The 14,946-nt window shown below is 37.2% G+C and overlaps 3 protein-coding genes across 4 annotated transcripts; 1 reads left to right on the plus strand and 2 right to left on the minus strand.

The window, feature by feature from the left end:
* Positions 1 to 1,685: 1,685 nt before the first annotated feature.
* Positions 1,686 to 7,889, minus strand: LOC145238294 (hydroxyproline dehydrogenase-like). Of its 2 annotated transcripts, none has more exons than XM_080101422.1 (8): positions 7,215 to 7,889; positions 6,741 to 6,940; positions 6,523 to 6,652; positions 5,852 to 5,935; positions 5,063 to 5,293; positions 4,765 to 4,931; positions 2,401 to 2,597; positions 1,686 to 2,171 (listed from the first exon to the last, which is right to left on the minus strand). In XM_080101422.1, the coding sequence occupies exons 1-8, from the start codon at positions 7,416 to 7,418 to the stop codon at positions 2,005 to 2,007; spliced, it is 1,380 nt and encodes a 459-aa protein (XP_079957548.1). In that variant the 5' UTR covers positions 7,419 to 7,889; the 3' UTR covers positions 1,686 to 2,004. The 2 variants fall into 2 exon arrangements, with proteins under 2 accessions (XP_079957548.1, XP_079957549.1); XM_080101423.1 differs by lacking the exon at positions 7,215 to 7,889 and adding an exon at positions 7,059 to 7,208.
* A 63-nt stretch (positions 7,890 to 7,952) lies between these two features.
* Positions 7,953 to 11,627, plus strand: LOC145238293 (death-associated protein kinase 2-like). The gene is made up of 10 exons (XM_080101421.1): positions 7,953 to 8,206; positions 8,272 to 8,374; positions 8,496 to 8,614; positions 8,688 to 8,826; positions 8,881 to 9,010; positions 9,155 to 9,230; positions 9,319 to 9,471; positions 9,551 to 9,596; positions 10,424 to 11,039; positions 11,216 to 11,627. The coding sequence occupies exons 1-10, from the start codon at positions 8,145 to 8,147 to the stop codon at positions 11,290 to 11,292; spliced, it is 1,521 nt and encodes a 506-aa protein (XP_079957547.1). The 5' UTR covers positions 7,953 to 8,144; the 3' UTR covers positions 11,293 to 11,627.
* Positions 11,628 to 12,658: 1,031 nt separating this feature from the next.
* On the minus strand, positions 12,659 to 14,206 carry LOC145239725 (uncharacterized). Its single transcript, XM_080103120.1, has 3 exons — positions 14,034 to 14,206; positions 13,756 to 13,951; positions 12,659 to 13,650 (listed from the first exon to the last, which is right to left on the minus strand). Exons 1-3 carry the CDS (start codon positions 14,151 to 14,153, stop codon positions 12,854 to 12,856), a joined length of 1,113 nt encoding a protein of 370 aa, XP_079959246.1. The 5' UTR covers positions 14,154 to 14,206; the 3' UTR covers positions 12,659 to 12,853.
* Between the last annotated feature and the right edge of the window lie 740 nt (positions 14,207 to 14,946).

Below are 14,946 nucleotides of genomic sequence, written 5' to 3' on the forward strand. Positions count from 1 at the left end.
AAACGAGGACCCACTACACACTATTGTTTAAAATTTCAGCGCATTAGGGCTTGTATTTTAGACCTTTAGGATAGATAAACCTAAAAACGAACGTTACGGGTTTAAAGGCTGAAACTGGCTGAAACTGGCTGAAACTGGCTGAATCTGCGGGGCGACAGTTGCGTGCGTGCGGTTCCCGCAATATATAACAAGCCCCGGACTGACTATTTATTTGGAAATGTTCTCCTGCGTCAGCCGAACTTCTTGGACTATGTTATTCTTTAGTCTGAAGCTTGTTGTTATTTCTTCTGCTTATCGTGGTTCGTATCGTCTGCAGTTGCAAGTAAGTTCATTATTACGATTCTTAACGCTTGCTGCATAGAGTCGACATGATCCACAAAATATCTATTTAGTTCTTGTCTTTTATTCTGGTTACGCAACACACACAACAACACAAGTCTTATTTATCTCAAGGAAATGGAAAAGAAACGATGGAAAAGAGAAAGATCAACGATAAAACATTGGCTTTTAAACTGATACTCGTTTTTCGTGCGATCATTCCAGAACAAGACCTTCTTTTACTCACATCAGTTATTAGTTTGTTTTAAGTTAAACGCTTGCAAAGATATGCACCACTGCAATGGATTGCACAACTATTTCGAAACACCCGGTTTACGCAACAGCACATCTTATGGTCAGGCTGTTGGAACATATCAGGAAGACGGGAACATGTAACAGTGTGGGAACAACGGGACTGAATCAGTGGCGTAGGCAGCCAAAAATTTTGGGAGGGGCCAAATAATTTGTTGTCTTATACAACTTTTTGCTAACGCTTGCATGCTTTTACCAAATACGTAACTACAGCCAAACGCTTTATTGATTTATTCCATGTCTGCATAACCATAAAAAGTATGGATTTCGGCTTACAATTTGGTGACAAAAGTGATTTTTAGTAATTTATATATTCCTTTGATAGTTGAGAGACGAAACCACAATGATGAGGGACGAAACTACACTAAATTAAAGTTTATCAATGTACAACTTTGAAAATTTGGGAGGGGCCATGGCCCCTTTGGCCCCTCCCTGGCTACGCCACTGGACTGAATAGGTACTTCCTGTAGTTACTGAATCATGAGAATTACACATGAAATTTTGTTGAAACGAAAAGTCATGCTTGGAAACCAACCAACAAAATATGAAACCCCTGGATCATGTACTATACAAAGCCGTTTTAAAAAATTCACGTTTTTGGGGCCTGTGGGTGAACCGCTGGGTATTTTGGGGTGACTTTAGGAGGTTCAAAATAAATACCTAACATGTGTGTAAATTTGAATACGTTAGAAGCACTCTTTCTTGATCAATAGCTTGGAACAAACCAGCGTTAGAGAGAGAAAAGAAAAAAAATACGGACAAAAACAATTACCGGAAACACGAGTGCGGTTATATACATAAACAGGATATAAGGCGTTAAAACTGTACACATGTGCTCTTGTGGATTTTTTACAATTTCTGCATGGATATGGCGTTCTTCACAGCTAAACATCACACAACTAAAGAAGCACGAAGTCAGATTTATATCCTAACAACCTGTGACAGGAAACATTGTAAAATTTATGGCCTGATTTGGCAACACATTTGAATTACCTTGTCACTCAAGTTAATTTCCTTTCGGGCTTCGAGCTAGCAAGGAATTGCCACAAACATACAGTGATGGAAGATTCTTTTTCATTTATCAAAAAGCATGTTAATCACATACATACATAACACCAATTTAACAAAACGAAGTAAGATTTTCAAAAGGTCATGATGTAAGAATGAAGTAAAGCTTGTTAGACCACACCGGCACCACTGTTCTCACACACAAGGCAAACAAAGAGTATGTTATATTAAAAACTTAAGTAACTGTTAGGATTATAATGACATACAGCGGGTAATTGCGCAAACATTAAATGATTAAAAACGTTAAAACTTAATTGCACTCAATTAAACTTGTGCTGCAACCTAACAACATGATAACACAAAATATTAGAAAAATAAACATCTAGATAAAATTTCTTGCATCATTAATGTACGATCTCCCCTGCTATTTTGGATTACACTGTTATTTTCATTTGCTCGTCTGATCATGTATGGAATTGTTTCATCAACAGACCCAATGGGGGATGATTTGTACACTTGAAAACCATTTTTCGCTGTAAAAAAACTGGTAAAATAGGGCTACGAAATCTATCAAAATTTGCTATTTGACTTAGTGTTCATATGTATGCTAATAATGTTTGACACAATGTTATTCTTAACTTGATGTAGTGTGAATTTTGTGCAAAGAAACCTTGTAATTAAATGTAGCCGCGGTAAGAAAAGTCAGTATTGAATTCTTGATAATTGCAAAAGTTTTAGATTGCTGTTATGATACATACTTACCTAACCACAAGGACAAATGATCAGAAAGTCCATACAATTGTGCAAACAGAATTTGAGGGGAAGACCTTTCTATACCTAGTGAATTGATGAAGTCTACAGAAAGTTCTATGCTTTCTTTGTTGTGACTAGCAACCATCACATGACATTTCTTGTTTTTTGATATCTCCTCAATCAGTTTGGCTATAACCTTGTTATAACTAAATACAAATAGTCATATAAGTAAAATGGGGATAATAAATCAGGGGTGCAAAATTTTTTTAAGAGTTTGGTAGCGCGCCAGAATTTTTAGTAGCGCATGTGTTTTAGCCTTAACTACATCATCAGTGTAGGGCAGGGGTGGGCAACCTGCGGCCCGCGGGCCGCATGCGGCCCTTTATTAAAGGTTGTGCGGCCCGCAGAGACGCTTGGATTCAAAAGTACTGGCAAACGAGTCCAATTATTACATATTTTTGAGCTGATTAATGCGTCAGGTGCTAGTTTTCTGCGATCTGACAAAATGTGGCTAGAATCAAATACGAATTATACTTGTAGTTGAGCATATTTGGTAAGAAACAAAGCAAAATCACTTTGTGTTATGCACATGTGCGGCCCGCGATCCAATTTTGACATTTATAATTGGCCCCACAGTAACAAAGGTTGCCCACCCCTGGTGTAGGGCCTAATAACACGTACATATATGCCCTCACCCACTACATACATGCCACAGCCAAATGCCTTAATTGTTGGAGACCACTGAATCTGAGCTTTGTTCGATTGAGACCACTGAATCTGAGCTTTGTTTCGATGCAGTTTATTTTGCTAAAACCCTTTCACAACTGGCAAATACACTTTGCAAAAGCAAAACAATTGGCATCAGCTTGGACAGGAGTGCACAGCCATTTTTCTCTTAATAGCCGCATAACAGGTTCTTGTTTCACTTAAGCCTGCCAAGTGTTTGAATTTTTTTTTTACAAATTACTGATTTACATAATTTTGATTTATCTCATGATATTCCATTTACTTGTGGTGCCTAAAAGTCCAGATGATTTCTAACTTAATCCATGGATTGAGTTGAACGATTTGAAGTTTTACTTGCTTGTGATGTCATTAACTATATTGCTAGGTGTGCTGACTGTATATTTAGCATTGTTTGCACACAAATAGTAAAGTTTAAATTAACTCACGGCCACCAGCACTTATATTTAAATGTGAATTTTCACGGCTGGACTAGTTTATCTTCAGGCCGTAGGTTATGCACCCCAGTGCTTACATAGCACCAGGGCAAAGCATAACCTGTTGGCAAGAGTGTTTTTTCCAGAAATTTGAAACTAATTCCGTTGGTTCGAATACCACTGTGCTTTGCTATGTGGGAATGTTTGGTGACAAGCTAAATCGATATGCTATGAATAATCAACTTCACAGCATAGACAAAAATTTCCCCTACACACATTTATTGCGACCGCACAAAAAAGTCCGCAATACGACTACAACGTAAGATCTTGTGTTTTTCGACGCATCATACGGGGAATAAAGACTTTAGCTTGTTTGTTGTGGAATACGCGTTGAGTTCCGTTAACGTAGCATTTACTGGATAAAACATAAGTGTATGTTAAACAAACGTAAAAGGGATTAAGTCGAACAATTGTACCCTGATCCAAGAAGGGGAATCTACTTTTCACAGGTTGCCGAAATATTGCGTCGTGAGCTACGAATCGTAACAAGTGTATGTGTGGCGTGTGTGACGTTTTGTTGAGTGGATGTGCGTTGCAAATCATTTTTGAAACACACGTGACCGATTGCACCATACCAACGACGCTTACCATGAGTGACGTCACATTCTGCGCCCGAGGTGTGCGAATGGTTTTTATACTGAGAGATTAAATATTCTATCTCGGTTATAAAATATAGAAAGTGATTTATTTCTAATTACGATGGTCACTGTGACGTTACGTCGATTGATGATTGCAGAATCAGCACTTAGTGCGCAGTTTCCATAGTTTTGCGACAGCGCATCAAAAGTGTGGCAAATTTTAGAGTTCAGCATGCGACCAACCTATTGTGGTCTGCGGCCTGATCCATGCGTCTTTTTATGGGAAACACAATATTGATTTTTTTCGCCAATTGTACCATTGCTTCAATGTTTTAGTAAATTAGTTCAAAAAATTTAAACCACCTCCAATTAGGTGGCAATAAATTACAGTCGCGCACGCCGATTTTATAGTCGAGCGGCGCGACTGCGCGACCGCATTTTTGCACCCCTGTAATAAATACAAAATAATTAAAAGCACAATAACTGATAACACATTGAAATGATAAATTATTGGAATAAAACTCATGTAACTGTTATTAAATGAACATGTATTCATTTTGCAACAATATGCTCACTTTTTGTTGGTTTGTTGCCATGTTTCAAATACCGGAGATTCCATATTTAATTTTTGAGCTTTTATGCGCTCGGATTCCAAATAAGCACCACGAACAACTTTGGCACCAAAATGTATGTTAAAGTGTTTGCAAAACTCCATGTCTTGCCTTAAACTGTTGTATGAACTCTGCATTTCAAACATGGTATTTTATGTGCCGAATGCACTACAATCACCAATGGTTGTTTAATTTTGGAAACTTACACTATCTTTAATATGTGCCTGCTGCTTTTACCAGCTAAAGTATTAAAAAAAAACACCTTGAGGTAGCACTGGTAAGTACATTGAACAACAGGTGCATTCTTATTAAATAGCAGCATCATATTGGTGGAAATGAAGTTGATTGCTGGGTTAATATCATCATACTCGGCATCAACTAACACATTTATTTGTTTTTTCAAAGCATTTGAAAACACATCTATAAGTCGACGAATGGCACATATTGCATGTTTTTGCTGTTCAGCATCTAAAAATGAGACCTCTTGCACAACCTGTAACACAAAAAATACCATAATTGTTTGACTTTCTAGCAATCGTGTGATTATTACTAGTGATGTACTGAATCGGCTAAATTTCGATTTGGCTGAAACCAAATATTCGGCGGTTTTGCCGAACAAATTCGGCCGAATCAAAGGAATCATTCATGACGTCTCGCGCAGTCGTACAGTACATGTTTAACATGAAAACATAAATTTATCTATCAGTAGTTGTGTTTCATTTCAGTTCTGAGGGGTGTCAAATTGCCTTAAACATGATTGCCAACCTGCCAATGAATTACTGATTTTTTTTGTTTACAGTAGGAAAAACGATAATGTGTTGAAAAATATGAAAACTTTACACGATTTTGGTTATGGTGTTGTGTGAAAGATTGTGTGGTACCTTACTAAGCAGAAAAGGCACATTTAATGCTTTAAATGTGTGTTTGTAAAAGATTCGGTTTCTGCCGAATCGCAACAAATTATTCGACCGAAACTGAATCTTTGCGAAAATGGCCTATTCGGCCAAATAAATTTGGAAAACCGAATATTCGGTACATCTCTAAGTATTACCTTTGATCTGTTTTCAGCAATACTTTGTAACCAACTACCCAGCTCTTCTGTATGGCCTTTAAGAATTACATCTGACAGGATTTTCTAAACAAAAGGTAAAAAACATAACTACATGATTGATAATTAAAAATCAAAGTGTGTACCAGTAATACATTTCAACAAGTTTTAATATGGCATTTTTTAAAAATGTTTAAACCACTAATAACACATAGTTTAAACAGATTTTCTCAAAAACTTTTCACTTTTGGGGTCTCAATATAATGATCAGAGCTTACAATGAGGATTAAAGGGGCAACCAAAAGTAGATTTGTGCATTAACAATGTCAATACTGTTCAGTTGGGATTTTGTTTGATACAGGCAACCTTTATCAGAGGCTGACATAGTAAACACATGGGATTTCAGAGACAAAGGAATTTAATAATACATTGTAGTGATCAAATCTGACATCTGGCAAATTTTGAAATTGTTGAGCTAAGATGCCAATAAAGAATAAAACTGCCTGTAGATTTCTGTGAAAATATAGAAATAATCGTTTGTTGTAAAGAAATTTTAATGATATTGTACCACTTAAACTACTAGTAGTAATTAATACAACCAGTGCAAATATTGCTAAACAATTGATCAGTTAACAGATTTAGCAGCACTCATTTATGAGATTACATGTGCTTACACAAATTTTGGCATCAATAATTGCTGTCAGTTTCATTTGGACGGGCTTGGTTACTGCTGACTGACTGGCCAGACATGTAAGATCAATGCATTTCAACATGTTGTCTTTGTTTGAGTCAAACCATGTTTCTCTACAAAACAAACAGCATGGTTAAAATACTACACAAAATGATGTTTGAAACCCAGTTGTAACTAGTTTGTCTTAGAGCTCAAACTTACCCAAACTCGTAGCTTGAAGGATTTGTTTTTTCCTCAGCTGTATTGCAAAGTAAAGGAAACATATTTTCCCTCTTAATCACTTCACATTTTCGAAGTATTTCTTCAGTTGAATCTCCAATACAAAATTGATCATAAAATGTTGCCTGCAGCAGTTTGGTTGTAAAGGTTTTTCCAAAAGTCTTGTAGAAGTATCCAAGTATCTAAATAAATATGACAAAATTTGCAATGCTAACATTAAATTTTTAAATAGAAGCACAAATTTCCCTGTGTTTTAGGTTCAAATACTCTTAATGAGATAGGTTGGAAAAATTCACTTACTTATTGTTTGGTTAATTTTTCTCTGTTTTAAGAATAAACAACTTTTCTTTTAAGCAGCTGCAGTTCTTGTGGTATTTTTTTCTGCAGTTCTTTTTAACCTTTTTTTTGTTTTTAGTGCTACTCTTAATTTTTGCAAAAGAAATGCATATTGCATACCTTTTCACCATGTTCAACAAAAGGGCGATATGCACATAACTTCAAAATTGACACAGATTTAAAAAGTTGTTTTGTTGATTTAGTTTCAAACCCATGGGTTTTCGTTGCACTGTTGATTGACTGTGCCCTTGAACTGTTCTTAAAACCAGTAGCCAATGAAACAAACTTTGTTTTTGATTGAATAGTTTGCAAGCAACAAAACATACTAAAATAACTTCTGAATACTAAATATTAAAATGCACAAAACCGTAAAATATCAAATTTGGCAGTGATGGAAGAAGAAGAACCAAAACTGCACTGCAGTCGTTCTGCTTGGCCGAGAACCGATAACAGCATGTTCTTATTCGGCGTTTGGCCGAGCTAGGTAATTCAATAATGGCACCATGCACACATTAGTCGTCATATTTTTTTGGTAACAAATTTAATTTTTGATTATTCTGACATTCGAATGTAGTACAGGGTAATTACTGACTACCGTTTGGTACTTCACTAATTAGGTTACACTGGGGTACTTCCCTATTTTGCTACACGACAAAGCAGTTTTCTACAGAAAGCGACAAAGTCAACACAAAATTTTACCTTGTATTTTTACCTCATGGATCTTGTGTTTTTTTAATAAATGACCTTATTGGTTAAAACGCAATTGACAAAACTTCAAGTTAATTAATCATACATGAGGTAAGAGAAAGCTATTCGTGTGGATGACGTCATCTAGATCATTCGCAACAGCTGAGGCAGAGCATGTTGTCAAATATCACTCGCCCAGTCGCGTGGAGCGAGGTTATATTGGTGGTGTTGCGTTCTTTTCACAATTTACAATGGCTTACAATTGGACCAGTTTATTGTAGTTTTACCAAAAAATAACTGGTGAAGAAATTTGGTTCTGTTTTTGGCTTTATATTTGGAAGTTTTGCAAGATCGCATTTGATCATGGTTCAATTCAGGCAAGAAAATGTAGAAGATGTTTATGAGATAACTGAAGAAATTGGAAGGTTTTTTTGAATTGTGTGTTTTATGTATGTTTTTCACAAAACATAAGTTTTCATTTGGGTTTCAGTGGACAATTTGCTGTTGTGCGAAAGTGCATTGAAAAATGCTCTGGGAAAGTGTTTGCAGCAAAGTTCATTAAAAAGAAACGAGCAAGGGCCAGCCGGAGAGGGGTATGCATTATTTTTCATGGAATATACTATTTTGTTTACAAATTATTTAATTGTATCAATAAAAACATTTATAAAATTATCTTGTTTTATACTTATATTGAGTCATAAGTTTTGTTTGTAGGTAACAAAAGAAGACATTGAAAGGGAGGTTGACATCTTGACTACTGTCGGACATAAAAACATAATATCATTGCATGAAGTTTATGAGAGCAACAATGAAGTTGTATTAATTTTAGAAATGTGAGCATCTTAATACAGCAACAACTGCATTGCTTTAAATAATACTTTAATTGCACACCAAAATTTATTGCAGGGTAGCTGGTGGGGAACTGTTCGACTTTCTATCTGACAAAGAATACTTAACAGAGCCAGAGGCTGTAGCTTTTATGATTCAAATTTTAAATGGAATGGATTATTTGCATGAAAGAAACATTGCACACTTCGATCTTAAAGTAAGTACATATTTCTTAAAAAAATGTTTGATTTTTTATTGTTGTCCTGTTTAGCCGGAAAATATTATGTTGCTGAACAAAGATGCAGAACCACATAATATTAAGCTAATTGATTTTGGGTTGGCACAAAGAATTACTCCTGGAATGGAATACAAAAACATGCATGGAACACCAGAGTTTGTTGGTAGGTTGGATCATGTGTTCAGCCATGTTATAACATTTTTGCACTTTTTTCAAGTTTAAAAACACACCATCAAATGATTTTTATTTTCAATAGTAGTCAGTTTAGTATTTTGTGTTTAGAAGTGATAGTTACTTTTATTTGTAGCTCCTGAAATAATTGCATTTGAGCCAATTGGATTACCTGCAGACTGCTGGAGTATTGGAGTTATCACATTTATTTTGTAAGTTAAAATGGTTTAACATTAATTATAGTTGGTACATTGTTCTCATTGCATCTGTCACAATTAATGACTCACAACAAAAAAACAGACTTAGTGGTTGCTCACCATTTCTCGGAGATGACAAGTCTGAAACATTTGAAAACATCACCCGTGTGGATTATGAATTTGATGATGAGTATTTTGCAGACACTAGTGACTTGGCTCGAGATTTTATTCAACATTTACTTGTAAAGGATCAAAGGTTTTTATTGGCATTTTTTTCTTTTGACTTCCAATGTCACCTGTACAAAAGTCAAGACCTTAATGTAATTATTTTTTAGGAAGAGGTTTACAATTAAAGACTGCCTTAATCATGCATGGATAAAGGTGGGTAAATGGAGAAAATTTTGAAAGATACTGTTGCATAGTACAGCTATGATGATATCATTCAAAACTCGCCCACTAAACTGCATTCGCATGCGCGCCATTAGTCATAGGCCCATAGTAATTTAATTATGACAGGAGTCACTCATGCAGTGTCAATAGCTGTGTGGTTGTACACAGTTTGATAAATCGGATTTGGTAGAACTTGGCCGTCTTTTTCCAATCCAATAACACTTGTCAATAGTTTATGCCCTGTGGTCCGCCTTTTGTTGAAACGGATTTTCGTGGAAACAAGTCCGCGGTAATCCTCGTCCCATTTTGACTTATCACGTCGAAGGAAGTTTTATTTCGTGCCATGTGTTTCGTAAGTTGACGTAACAAACGAGCGGATTTGACAGGCTCAGTCATGATAAGTTACTGCTCAAAACGACGGAAAACGGTTAGGGAACTAATTAATTACTTCCCCGAGATAGAGCAAAGACTGGGAGCTTCTGGGTAATCTGTTAATGCGTTGCAAAGCCCACTGACTATGACTTCATGCGGTAGATATCGTTAATTGGTGTCACTGGAGTTGAAATATATTTCTACTGTTTAAAGGTATTTCGATTTCGTTTCGATCGGTACATGTTGACATTAAAAACCGCAAATAGATCATGAAAATGTACTGATTTCAGTGTACCTTAATTAGGCTTAATGAGTTTTAACAGCTATACCTGAAGTTACCATGCATATATATACATATTTAGATATATAAGAATACATCGGTACATCAACCTATATATGTGCACCGCTTTATTAGAGTCATAAACTTTGATTGCATAATTAAACAGGGCGCAGCAAACTACATTCCTGCTTGGGTCACGCAAGAACCACTTTCGCCACCGCGTTTGGAATGTCAGGAGTTAAACGGGAATGAATCGCCTACAGCCAATCACACACAAGCCGATGACGTCAATGACAGTAGTGATACAGCTGATACTGAACAGCCAGATTTTGACACTATGGACTCAGCATCGGTGCCAGTCATCGATGACACAGCGAATGACACTGAAGGCGAAGGAAATACGTCACGCGTGGTGGAAGTGAATGTTGTACGCGGAAGCATACCCATACCGGTCATCCATGTTGGGGACAGTCCAACGTCTTCGCGTTCATCTACCGAAGATCAGTGGGTACCTCGGTCGCTGCTTGAAAACAAAAACGAGGAGACACTTACCAACCTATCGCGATCACGTGACCTCATCAAGGACCTACGTCACGAGCGCGGTGAGCTGGAACGCGATCTGCGCGTTTTTTCCGAAAGCACGTCTCTGATGTCCGACGACTCAGTGGCGAATCTTCGCCAGAGGATGGCGCGACGAATCGCAGAAATCGAAAACAGCTTTAACACGTTTTCTGACGGACGCTCGAAAGCCAGACGCCAGATGAAATCCATGTTCGGCGACGGTAAGTGAGGCGAAAATGAATTTCTTATGTCGCAGCTTAAATATTTGCTTTAATCTGACGCATTTGCCTTGTGTAAATACAAGGGTTTCTTATCACAATACCAAGGCGTCAGTCTGTACATTTTGTCATTGTTACCTCGTGACAACCGACCTCTCATTGTCAAACTCTATTTGTAGGACGTCTCGATCTTCTACAAAAGCGATTTCAACAAAGCAAGGCGCGTTTCCACAATCTCATCAATGATGGTTTCTAGCATTGTCGCAACCTTTGATTGGAACACCCTATTCACCTACTAAGGTTCGAAAACTGTTTTCAGACCTCACATCGATTGCACTTCATCGCCGTCATTGCAGCATCTACCATTTTCAGTATTATTTTTATCCAATAAAACGATGCGTGTCTGAGCGTGTAGCGTATTGTGTATTGCGTGTACTTTTCCTGACTCCGTTACTGTTACTGTTTGTTTATTTCTTGCCCGTGCTCCTTCAGGTCACCACCTCTCACTTTGTGCTTACGCTTTAAACATTGGCGTGTGATTTAACACAGCTGTATTGCTAATAAAACCTTCGCAACTTGCGACTGAATCAGCTTGATAATGGAATTATTATTGTTATTATGTGAGGAGTTGTTTTGTTTACAGCCCACGCAAGGTTGCAGATGACATTTAGTGCATTGGCGTCGAAGCACAGGTTTGAAAGCAAACAGGCTTCATGACGTTATTGCGGCGCAAAATCAACATAGACATTAAACGATGCAGACGACTTTACCTTGGCACGTCAGTCAAACTAGTCCGCCTCCCATGGGAAGTATCAATAACCTTCTAGTACTGACACAGGCGTGTACATTCACTTGGACGGTCGAAGAAACTGTTTCAACGAATACTTTTACTCCTTGGTAAAACAAACTTCAGTTAAATACATGTGACTATATACAAGAAAAACAATTTTCTAAAATATCAACGTAATATTTGATATACGACGTTGCATACATTTATGATAACAAACAATTGGGTAATTAAAATATACAAGCAAATCAGTCAATTGTAGTAAATTCATTGTAGGACGCACTTGATAATTTCGAAATTTTGAACGTAATATTTGTTTCGGCGTTGGATAAATTTGTGGCCACATAAAAATCATTTTCAGATGTTTCTGTCATATTTTGGCCTTTACGTCACTCAAAAGAATCTTATGTTACGCAATGCAAAACCAACAAGTACATTGTGTGATCTCACAAAGAAATCTTGTGGACCCCAATAAACCCATTATGTGTTTAGTCCGTTGCGAACATCGCTCTATACATAGCGATTCGAGGAAACAAACTTGAAACACTTGCACACCGTTGTAACTTGTACGTTAGTATCTCGAGCATGTCCTGGTTTCTGGAAGCCGTTCGTAGAACTACCTCCCGTAATGTGATAAGCAAACATTCCCAACAGGAAACATTTGATAAGATTCAATCAATCGTGAGAAAGCTAACTGTTGTTCGAAGTGCCGCGGTCATCTATTTATAAGTGGGCAGAAAATTCCTAGTTGTATGTAACGCTGACCGTTCCCACCACTTGTAAACTCTACTCGAGGTTTTAATTGAACGAACATCTAAGTGAAATTTGCTCGATATCAGACAAGATCCGCAATTTATTGGACTGCCTCTTAGGACATTTGAAAATGATGGTAAAAATAATAAACAGACAAAATTGTATTCTGGCAAAAAGAAAAAAATTCGGAAAGAAAATGCTTTTCAATATCTAATTGAGAACCAAAAACAAGAAAAAACAAAAAATCACAATAAACTCGAAATAACACGTCAATAATTTATTTACACTTTTCGGCATTCAGACGAATGGCGTAATAATCTGTGCTTATAGCTGTGGTCGGTGATTTGTACTTGTAGATTTTTTGCAAAAATTGCTTGATTTTAAGAGGATAATTCTTCGTGGCGACTGTTGCTCGATGCAAATCCACCAGCGATATTTGAGGTTGGGATTCCTTGAGTTTCTCTAAAAGCTCGTCCAGTGAATTGGCGGTGAGCGATTCTTCGTATATTCGTAGATCGGACAAGTTTGGTGAGTCCGGCGGTGTGACAAGAATCACAACCCCGCTGTTGCTTTCAAGTTCATTCTCATTGTTTTGCTCGCTATTCAGGGGACTGTGCAACTTCTTTGCGTCACCTGTCATCTTTGGTTCAGCTGAGAGAGGTCGACATTTCGTATTTGATTTGCAAGTTGCTGCGCTGTTGTGGCTGGCAACCCACATCGCAGTGTCAAGTTCCTTGTTCCCATCCATAGCAGCGGGGGCCTTTGGTGCTGATGCTGGACGAACGTGAATTACACCTGGACAGACTGTGTGACGTCTTAGACGCTTTTTGGTAAATCGAATCGATCCGGACGAGTTAGTTGACACTCCGCTGCCTCGGCGATGTTTGTTTCCCGCCGTAGGTAAAGGAACCTTCAATTTTCCCGGAAGGTTTTGGCTTGACTTGACTTGCTCCAAGTTTTCCACTTTTCGTAGTACTGTTGGGTGAATTTTTCTTCCTTGCGATCGTAAAATATTAACGGCCACGGGAACCGAAACAGCAGCTGGGAGCGCGTCTTGAGTGGACAATGACGGAGCTGCGAACAATGAAAATGTTTAAATAGTTATACGGGATCAAAACAGGCTATAGGTAAAGAACCTTAAAAGAAGTAAATTGTACACAAAGTCAATCAACTACAAACCTGCATTTTCGGAGAGAGGGTCGTTTTCGCACCAAGCTGTCCGGAGATCTTGCGAAACTGCTTTCTTTAAGGAGCTCTCGGCAGATATTTCTGCTTTTAACTTTGCAATTTTTCTTTCAGCTATCACCGATCTACCTAGATTGGTTTTTATTCGTTTCAAAATCAGGTGCTGATCAGTGGTCACGAAAGTTTTTGCCTAAAAAATAGTTTAGGTGTCAGGTACTGCACATCAACATTTCTTATTTTCTTTATTCTTCATGAGTTCAGTTAAAACAAACCTGTTTTTCCTGCCTGTTCATGAATTGTACCCTCTTGTCCAGTAGCAATTTTTCCTGCTTATTGGCATGTTGGAGTGTTGCACTATTCTCTGCAAATGACGACGGCTTGCACAAAGACATTTTTGCTGTTTGATCATCAAAGCATTAAGTTGAATCAAATGCCACGATCAAATTCCAGATCGCCTTATGTAGGCCGCCAGTTGCTTTTTTTGCAAACAAACTTCTTCTCTCAACTTGTAAGGTTCCGGTACCTTCGAAATTATTGCGCTCGCTTGGTACGGCAGGTTCTTTTGGTGCTTCACACAAAACTTGATAATGGTTAAGGCTTATACACTGATACCTGTTTAATAACTTTGGATGAAATGTTAGATTAACTTAATATTAAATAATTATTTCACCAGATGCCAAAATTGATAGTCGTTTAAACTGGTATACAATTGAAATTTAAGGCAAAATACTACTAACGGTTGCTTATTTAAATTGAAAAATCTCATAAAACTAAACACAACTGCGATTACCAACTAAACCTTTTCTATTTTAATTGTTTTGTTGTGAAGTTCAGTTTCTGAGATTTTATCAAAACAGGATAATATGCTAAAAGGTTCAGTGCACAACATTCGCGTGTACGTGAATAAACCTACGTCACAATTTAAAGGAAATCTTTTGGAACCTCAATTTGGTTTAAACATCACCACCCAACTGTTAGTTGCACGCAAATAAAGAGTTTTTTTAAAAAAAGACAAGACGAGACAAAATTTTAAATTGTTAATTTTTTTCCTTTCGTATTGTTTAAGCAATCTGTCGATCAAACTTGGTTAATGAACAATGAAATCGTAAAACGTTTTTCCGTAATGTAGTTATGATACAGTTTCAAATCTAATGCCTCTTTGTCGCTCTGACTTGTTTTTTTCCT

The sequence above is a fragment of the Phallusia mammillata genome, chromosome 7, assembly GCF_965637545.1.
Source record: "Phallusia mammillata chromosome 7, kaPhaMamm4.hap1.1, whole genome shotgun sequence".
In the NCBI taxonomy this organism is placed as follows: Eukaryota; Metazoa; Chordata; class Ascidiacea; order Phlebobranchia; family Ascidiidae; genus Phallusia; species Phallusia mammillata.

Bases quoted from the DNA above. Each gene is read 5' to 3' on its own strand.
- LOC145238294 (XM_080101422.1), bottom strand. From the start codon at position 7,418: ATGTTTTGTTGCTTGCAAACTATTCAATCAAAAACAAAGTTTGTTTCA. The intron at 6,653-6,740 runs GTAAGTTTGAGC...TTTGTTTTGTAG, and splicing joins CCTTCAAGCTACGAGTTTGG to AGAAACATGGTTTGACTCAA. The intron at 5,294-5,851 runs GTAATACTTAGA...TTTGTGTTACAG, and splicing joins TTGCTGAAAACAGATCAAAG to GTTGTGCAAGAGGTCTCATT.
- LOC145238293 (XM_080101421.1), top strand. From the start codon at position 8,145: ATGGTTCAATTCAGGCAAGAAAATGTAGAAGATGTTTATGAGATAACT. The intron at 8,615-8,687 runs GTGAGCATCTTA...AATTTATTGCAG, and splicing joins GTTGTATTAATTTTAGAAAT to GGTAGCTGGTGGGGAACTGT. The intron at 11,040-11,215 runs GTAAGTGAGGCG...CTCTATTTGTAG, and splicing joins GAAATCCATGTTCGGCGACG to GACGTCTCGATCTTCTACAA.
- LOC145239725 (XM_080103120.1), bottom strand. From the start codon at position 14,153: ATGTCTTTGTGCAAGCCGTCGTCATTTGCAGAGAATAGTGCAACACTC. The intron at 13,952-14,033 runs GTTTGTTTTAAC...ACTATTTTTTAG, and splicing joins TGAACAGGCAGGAAAAACAG to GCAAAAACTTTCGTGACCAC. The intron at 13,651-13,755 runs GTTTGTAGTTGA...CATTGTTCGCAG, and splicing joins CCCTCTCTCCGAAAATGCAG to CTCCGTCATTGTCCACTCAA.